The 8957-nt window shown below is 36.8% G+C and overlaps 1 protein-coding gene across 2 annotated transcripts in view; it reads right to left on the bottom strand.

Moving 5' to 3' along the window:
* The window catches only part of LOC110449268 (alpha-2-macroglobulin-like), a 54873-nt gene that overhangs the window by 19314 nt on the left and 26602 nt on the right, over window positions 1-8957 (bottom strand). For both annotated transcript variants that reach the window (XM_021496022.1, XM_021496023.1), the window contains exons 22-31: window positions 7689-7835; window positions 7154-7252; window positions 6642-6693; window positions 5304-5390; window positions 4514-4690; window positions 4012-4334; window positions 3335-3494; window positions 2609-2835; window positions 2130-2345; window positions 711-835 (exon numbers count right to left, since the gene is read on the bottom strand). In XM_021496022.1, the coding sequence (XP_021351697.1) occupies window positions 711-835; window positions 2130-2345; window positions 2609-2835; window positions 3335-3494; window positions 4012-4334; window positions 4514-4690; window positions 5304-5390; window positions 6642-6693; window positions 7154-7252; window positions 7689-7835 (1613 nt within the window). The remainder of the gene's footprint in view (window positions 1-710; window positions 836-2129; window positions 2346-2608; window positions 2836-3334; window positions 3495-4011; window positions 4335-4513; window positions 4691-5303; window positions 5391-6641; window positions 6694-7153; window positions 7253-7688; window positions 7836-8957) is intronic.

The raw sequence follows: 8957 nt of genomic DNA, 5'->3' as shown, positions 1-8957 counted from the left end.
GAGAAGAAGATTTTTGAAATTTTAGTCAATTTGACCCTTTTTGGCCCCGCCCCTCAGGCCCCGGGGGGCTTAGGACTAAACCGGCAACTATTTTTGTTGACCTTTGTCCATGGAAGGTCCCTGCAAAATTTCATTGAAATTGGTTCAGAGGTTTTGGAGAAGAAGATTTTTGAAATTTTAGTCAATTTGACCCTTTTTGGCCCCGCCCCTCAGGCCCCGGGGGGCTTAGGACTAAACCGGCAACTATTTTTGTTGACCTTTGTCCATGGAAGGTCCCTGCAAAATTTCATTGAAACTGGTTTAGGGGTTTTGGAGAAGAAGTCGAAAATGTAAATTGTTTACGGACGGACGACGACGGACAAAAGGCGATCGCAATAGGTCACTTGAGACTTTGTCTCAGGTGACCTAAAAATATAAACATCCAAGAAACACAAGCATAACAAGTTTGGCAACATAGTTGAAATAGCATTGGATTTATGCTCTCGACAATCAATCTTTTGTATAAAATATGAAGAAAGGGTCATAGCTGTATTTTTAAGCCAGTTATGGAATGATGTGGAAAATGATGTGGAAAAACATATGAACTTCCGTCAAAATAAAAAAAGTCTCTTGCCTACTAGCCCGATTTGAAGAAACTTTCATAACTGAATCTTTTACTATTTATGGTGTTTATATTGTATCATTGTTGTCCCTTTAAGTGAAACACTCACGATGCACAGATGTTGAGAGTTCTCCTCTTGCAGTCGTTCCCCACCTCCTTAGAGCGGAATGCGCTCACTCGTATGTTAAACGCGGGGCCTGTAGGGGGTTCATCTATGTTGTACTTCATATGAGCCTACACAAGTAAACAGTTTACAAACAAAATGTACTCGTTTCTTATTATCATGTTATAATTTTTATATGACAATAAAAAGTAAAATCCAAAGCCAAGGGATCCTTTATGAATTCTGACAGGTGGTTGATGTACAAGTCTGAAAAGGATTATTTCATTTAAGATACAATTTTCAAAGTACTGTTTATTATTTAAACAAGCCATTCGGATTGCTATGTCTCGCCTATGCCCCGCTTTGACCATCAATGCACATATCAGAGAAACTTAAATACAAAAACTTAATGTTGATGGAGATGCTGACCAAGTCAATGGACCATGAAAGGTAGGCCGCATCTAACATTTGATGCATGGGTTGAGATGTACTACCTAAGATGCATGCATGGTGCAAGTTTGGTTGGTGTAGCACTTATACTTTCAGAGAATCTAACTTGCACACAAAAACCTAATGTTGACGACGCCATCGCAGGAAAAGCAACACCTATGTCTCGCTTACACTTGGTGGCGGCGAGACAAAAACGAGGGCCTTGAATCTATCAATGTTTTTGTTTTTACCTAGCTCCTCTGCCTCAAGGAGAGCGAGTCCCTTTATTTGTATAACTTTAGATAGTATTATGCAATGCCAAGTTGTCAGAACTAATGAATGTGAACAATGTTATAATTTTAAGAAAATATCAAAAATATGTTTTAAAAAGTCACATGATTTGTCCTCCCTACTTATTACATTTAATTTTGTATACGGTTGTAAATATGTTTTCTCTGTACATTTGTAATTTGTTAAAAAGGAATAAAATTAAAGTTAAGATCCCATGCTCTAAAGATATTTGTTAACATCAAAATTTAGTTGAATTTTGCTCAAGTCAGCAGAGGATAGACAACAGATGATAAAATACAGACAGATCAAGCACCTTGCCACATACTCTCACCCTGGTACCTCAAATCATACTCCGTGCTTAGCTCTAGACAGGATAGCATACAACCTCTTTGCCTATGCTGGGTATACCTGTATGACCTCGTTACCTACAGGATAGAACTAAGTGTATGAACTTAATTATAGTAGGAATTACTGGTTTATCTATACATGCAGTATGTTTAGCATCCTTTTCCTGAATAAAATTACCTGTAAAAATGTATGACCTTGACCTTCCTTACCTGTTCAATAGAATATCAACTGCATGACTTGATTTATACTAGGTTTGATCTGTTATATATCTGTATGATCACCTGTATGACCTTAATCATATAAGACATTACCTGTTTGACCTACCTGTACTAAACATTACTTGTTTTGCCTACTTACCTGTATAAGAGCACAGCCAACACCATAGACCTCTGTCTCCAATGTGTCAGGAACAACTTCCAATGGCGATGATTGGAGGACAAGGTTATTGTCGCCGGTGATACTGAACACCCTCTCCTCATTACGTATGCCCCTAAAGGTTATATCTAAGTGCATCCCTCCACGGTAGACCAGCGTTGCATACACAGACAGGGCCTGGAGACCTATAACTGTATCCTGTAACACACAACATGTGTGCATATTCAGGCCTTCAAAATCATAAACTGTTTATTATATTATTTTTTTTTATTATTTTTTTTTATTATTATATTTTTGCGATATTAACTACTTATATTGCTGGCATTAAAATTGCATGCAGCGGTGCCTGAAAATCTATCAATTATTGTTTTTTGGCCTAACTTCTGATATTCGTTTATCTATAACCTCAAACCACATTTTAATAGTGATAAAATTGTCTGTAACACAAGCAGACAACTAACCTGGGTAGAAGAGAACCCTCCCAGTGTGTTTCTCTGTTTGGTCAGCCACATGACAATTGGCTGGGCATTGATGACAGCGTTGTCCTGTTCCCCTATGATGGTAGACAGCAGGATGTAGGACGTGATCTCAATCTCGGCTGACGGTGCCCTGTACCACTGCCAGGAGTAGGGCTCTGGAGTTGCCTCCTCCTCATCATTACGAGTCCAGTACTTCAGTATGCCATCGTCTGGTAATAAAAGCTTCATATGAATCCTTTTGCAGTGCCAATAATTTCAAGGAAAGTGAACATTCAAATATCAAATTAATTTTATAAAACAAATTCATCAAATTCATAAACATGACATGGAACGGCAACAAATCTACCATATCACTAGAACAACTGTACCTCGTAAAAAGCTACGGACAATTCCATCATATTTACATTTCCCATGAATTGACAATTTGCATTGTTCCTAGTGATATTGCAATGATAATACACATGCTGCTTTAAATTGGGATCAATAATGGTTTCAACTATAAAAGACTTTTCCGAAATGAAATATATTATCACATTCAAGACGAGGTTTAGACACTTGACATAAGTAGCTACTAATGTCAGGCATGGAGTCTTTGTTTACCATTCCATTGTTCTAAAGCTCTAGACATTAGGCTTACTACATTTGTTTCCAGTTTATTCCTAGAAATATCGCATACTAAAAAGTGACCAGATTTTCGGTTGATATTACCTCTGAACATAGCTCTTTCCTCCAGTTCGGCCATCACCTCTGACCTCTGTGGCCAGTTGACATCATACAGGGTGTAGGCATAGGCCATCAAGGACAGGGTGTAGGTGTCGTTGTTGTCCTGGACGTCTAGGCATCTTACAGCACTAGTTACAGCCGTATCCTGAAATTCAATCAAAGCTCATCTGACCACTACAAAACTTAAAACCGTTATCTCACAACTACAGACACCATCATCGTCTTTACAAATCCTTCTATAAATGAACATAAAACAAAGATTACACCTGGTGTATATACACAGAGGTTAGAATCATTTTGCTGGAGTTCTTGTACAACAGATCTAAGTTGTTGATCCTCCAAGGGATGCTGACCTCTAACATGGCAATATAAAATATACACCTTCCTAACAATGTTACAAAGGGTCTCTTCCACATGATAATAAATCCTTTGCAGTTTTATTGAGTAATGATGCTGCCCTTGAACATCACAGTAAGTCATGTACTGACTTACTGCTGCCTTAAACATGATATTATGTTATAATGCACAGATTTACTGATGTGTTGGCCTCATACATGACGATGTACGTTCAATCTGATGTATGAACATGGCTACAAGTTAAGCAGTATAGAAAGCCATGCATTGTCTTCCCAAATTTGGACTTCAATCAATTAGTTACGTACCATCTTGCTGACTCCTGCCTCCAGCATTGCAATAATTACGAAGGCAGTCATGGCCGCCTCGTTGCTGTCTTTACTGATGCCACCCTTCAGGTAGTAACTGTGGGTGTAGCCTATCTTAGGGAAACAGCCATTCTCTAGCTGCCTCCTTCTGAACCAGTTGAGACTTTTGACAAGGTCGTCGTTGTCGATATCAATGAAGGGCTGAGATTGACCGAAGCACTTGACAACAAATGCCGTTAACCACATGCTGCCATCAGCGTTGGAGTTACCGAAGGCACTGTAAGAACCATCATCATGGCGATAGTTCAACTGTCTCTGGTATCCTGAAATGGTGAAGTTAATTTCACAAAATTTCATATGAAACAATGACCAAATATCAAAAACCTACATACGAAATTTGAGAAAGATCTGTTCTGTAATTTTTGAGCAATAAGGATAACAAGAATTGTTGCAAGAAATAAACTTATTTTGTCAATTCATACTTTTTGAGATTTAAACTGACCTATTCTCATATAGTTGAGAGCTTCTGTCTCAATCTTGCTGGTGAGTTGGTTGGTGTTGGTGAGATACTGAAGGACCACAATGTTAGGAGACCAAGAAGCCATGTTCTGTTCTCCACAACCATAGGGCATCCTTAGCAATCCTTGGAGGTTAGACAATGCCGGGCCCATGATGTCACCTGAAGCAAATCATCATTCATAGCTTTACCAAACATCACTGTTCCAATCTAGTTTCAGTACCCATATTATTTCTGACCCATATTGTTCCAGTACCCATATTGTTCCAGTACCCATATTGTTCAAGTACCCATATTGTTCAAGTACCCATATTGTTCCAGTACCCATATTATTTCTTACCCATTTTGTTCAAGTACCCATATTGTTCCAGTACCCATACTATTTCTTACCCATATTGTTCAAGTACCCATATTGTTCCAGTACCCATATTGTTCAAGTACCCATATTGTTCCAGTACCCATATTATTTATGACCCATATTGTTTCAGTACCCATATTATTTCTTACCCATATTGTTCCAGTACCCATATTATTCCTGTATCAATATTGTTCCAATGTACCCATATTATTACTGTATCAATATTGTTCCAATGCACCCATATTATTCCTGTATCAGAACTGCTCTCCGTTGTAACAATGTATATAAGTACTCAACAACAATTTACATATGTTCCTGTAAACAAGAAATCAATATGCCATCTATAGCAAGACTTTGTGATGATTTCTTGTTTACTTCACTTGTCATTAAAACAAGACACACTGTCGATACACCTACCTATGACACTGACTTTGCCCCTCGCGGAATCTTCCACAACTCCAGTAGGGGGAAGCAGCAGGTCTATCGTTGTAAACTTAGATTCACCTGCAAACATACAGACAATTTATTTGTAAATTCTTTTAACATGTTCTTAAGAAAACAAATGTCCATTCACTAAATGACCTTGGCCTTGACTTCAAACTATGAAATATGAACTCATTCAATCTATTCTCGTTACTGACCTTATACCTTATAGCATATAGTGAGTTATTGTTTATAACAAAGTGATAAGTCGCTAACTAATAAGTAGTTACAGGTTTAACCTATTGGTTAGTGGTTACAGGTTTAACCTAATGGTAAGTAGTTACAGGTTTAACCTAATGGTTAGTAGTTACCAGTTTAACCTAATAGTTAGTAGTTTCCAGTTTAACCTAATGGTAAGTAGTTACAGGTTTAACCTAATGGTAAGCAGTTACAGGTTTAACCTAATGGTTAGTAGTAACAGGTTTAACCTAATGGTTAGTAGTTACCAGTTTAACCTAATGGTTAGTAGTTTCCAGTTTAACCTAATGGTAAGTAGTTACAAGTTTAACCTAATGGTAAGTAGTTACAGGTTTAACCTAATGGTTAGTAGTTACAGGTTTAACCTAATGGTTAGTAGTTACCAGTTTAACCTAATGGTTAGTAGTTTCCAGTTTAACCTAATGGTAAGTAGTTACAGGTTTAACCTAATGGTAAGTAGTTACAGGTTTAACCTAATGGTTAGTAGTTACAGGTTTAACCTAATGGTTAGTAGTTACAGGTTTAACCTAATGGTTAGTAGTTACAGGTTTAACCTAATGGTTAGTAGTTACAGGTTTAACCTAATGGTTAGTAGTTACAGGTTTAACCTAATGGTTAGTAGTTACAGGTTTAACCTAATGGTTAGTAGTTACAGGTTTAACCTAATGGTTAGTAGTTACAGGTTTAACCTAATGGTTAGTAGTTACAGGTTTAACCTAATGGTTAGTAGTTACAGGTTTAACCTAATGGTAAGTAGTTACAGGTTAAACCTAATGGGTAGTAGTTACATGTTTAACCTAATGGTTAGTAGTTACATGTTTAACCTAATGGTAAGTAGTTACAGGTTTAACCTAATGGTTAGTAGTTACAGGTTTAGGCCATGGTACAGGGATCTTTAATCAATTCTTATATGAGATGATAAAACTCATCCTGACATTTCTTTCCACACTTGGCAAGCGCCATTGAATTTGTAATTGTTGCCCTCAGCTTCATAAATCATATATGCAATGGAAAATCATTTAATATGTTTTATGTATTTATTTCAATCCTGCATAACAGAAACACAGTCCATACCTTCAGCACACATGTAGGAACTGAATGTATATTCCTTTTCCACACCTTCAGCCTGAAACAGAATATTATTTTGAAGTTGATTCTCTTTAATGCATATTTTTAGGAAGGGTTTTCTGAAGCATTCTATCAAGAAATAACTTGCTAAGTTACATTCAGTGTTTAAATGGAATATATAACACATGCAATGATTAATTTGTAGTTTCATTATCCCATGTATACTGTGCTATATAGTTAAGGATGTCTGCTGCCTACTGGGATAGGTATCTCCTAATTCAAATGAGTTATGAAGGGAATGTGTAGAAAGCCTATTTGGTAGTTATATAGACAGGGTTAATTAATTGATGACATACTTGAAAGTTACACAAAATAAATTCATAACACACATTTAATTCTTGATAAAACAAGACACATTCAAGGGAGACAATTCTGACATAAGGTTATCATTTATCTAATTTTATATATATTACGTAGCTGTTGTCTTGGTAAATCTGAAGACAAGCATATCTACAAACCTCAATAAGGAGCATCCTTTTGACAGCATCTGACACTCCTGTTGTCTCATCGCTGACAGCGTTGTTACCACAAGTGCCGTCGTCCTGGATAGACTCCGCCTAAAATAGTGTCGATGATGACAAACTTGGAAGGCAGATCTGCATCCATGCACTAGTGTATTGACAATGGATGACATTTTTCATCTTATAGGCCCTTACACAAGGATACTCAAGGGTTAATATATTTATTTTCATAACTGTAATAGAATTTATTCTTTAAAACAAAAAGCAGTAAAACTCTAAAAAAAAAATGAGATTTGAAATCAACCTCTTTTATGTAACATTTTGAAATTGCATATTTGCTGTTTTATTGCTTCACAATTAACTTTGATAAAAAATAAGAATCAAAATGAAATATTTAATGTAATGTTGTAGATTCTATCAAAGAGTGACTGCTTTCAACCTTTCTGAGTAGTGGGTGTAAATATCTCTGAATATGTAAACAGTCTGGTCTACTTAACTACAGAACTTATATGTAATTAATAGCTGATCTTACTGCGGCCAGGATTTCTATCTCCCCAAGCTGTGTAGGTTTGATGTAGTACTTGATGCTGTCCGAGTCTCCACCACACACACACCTCTGGACAACTCGGTCAGCGGACATCAGCTCAAAACCATCGGAAGGCTCAAGTCTCACCAGCATCTAAACAGAAACATCATTTAAATCTAAAAATAAAGAGGGGCTGGCCTTCAAGTGGATTTTCAGACACCCAAAACCAAAACCATACAACTAATGTTTGCCCAAGTTCTTTGGGAGGAGATGCCTTTTAAGCAATCAGACTATTTGTCCCCTTTTAAACCAGCCAATCACAAATCAGACTATTTGACCCCTTTTAAACCAATCAATCAGTCCCCGGGAGGTTTAGTCCCTTTGATAGTTTGATAGATGATGTTAATGCAAAACTTGACGTAGGACAGATGACAAACATCAGATGACAGACAACATAGGGAGGACTTTTAATCGATGGACATAGCAAAGCCTCCAGTTTTTATGCAAGGTGAGCTAATTAATAGTAATAACTAGACCTGTCGTCCGGGGGACAACTAATACCCCCCCGTCGCCTAGGAAGTTGGAGAAAATGAGGCTGTGATGTAAAGGGTCAGATTTAGTATGAAGAGAGTCGGAAAATGAATGAAATGCACTCGACACACTTTTGGCTTACAGTTTTATGCTACAGTACCGAGTTAAACTTTCTACACAAAGAAACATTACATTGCATCTACATTGCGTCAATTTCATTGAAATCCATGCAGTAGTTTAGGAGAATATCTGGTACTACTAAGTATAATGGTAAAAGTTTAAACCGCGAAAAGTTGAAACCTGACAAAAAAACTGTTATATATGTTAATCATTATTGCTTCTAGTACTACCATACGAAATTTGGAAGGAATTGAATAACAATAGGCCCATGGGCCTTAACGGTCACCTGATATATTTATACAGAGAGTTGATTTTTGTTTTTAACATGAACAGAAATATTATTCAAAGTGACAAAAAACAATAAAACCACCTTATTCAATATCTAGCTTGCAGATTTAAGACTGAAAAGTATTTGAAACTAGCACCTCTGATTCTAAACAAGGAAAATGAAGAAATTTTATTTTAGCACACAGACACCATTGGGCCCAACCCTACAGCCCTTGGGGGTAGGGATGGCTCAAAATTTACAAAGTATCAAACTGTCAACTTAGGGTTATAATTCCAATCAAGTTATCAACATGTAATATTCAAAGTATCATTTGCCATTATAAACCATAACAAATT

Source organism: Mizuhopecten yessoensis, unplaced genomic scaffold (assembly GCF_002113885.1).
Source record: "Mizuhopecten yessoensis strain PY_sf001 unplaced genomic scaffold, ASM211388v2 scaffold4541, whole genome shotgun sequence".
In the NCBI taxonomy this organism is placed as follows: domain Eukaryota; kingdom Metazoa; phylum Mollusca; class Bivalvia; order Pectinida; family Pectinidae; genus Mizuhopecten; species Mizuhopecten yessoensis.
Note: the sequence above shows the minus strand (reverse complement) of the source record. Positions and strands in the feature narration are given on the sequence as shown.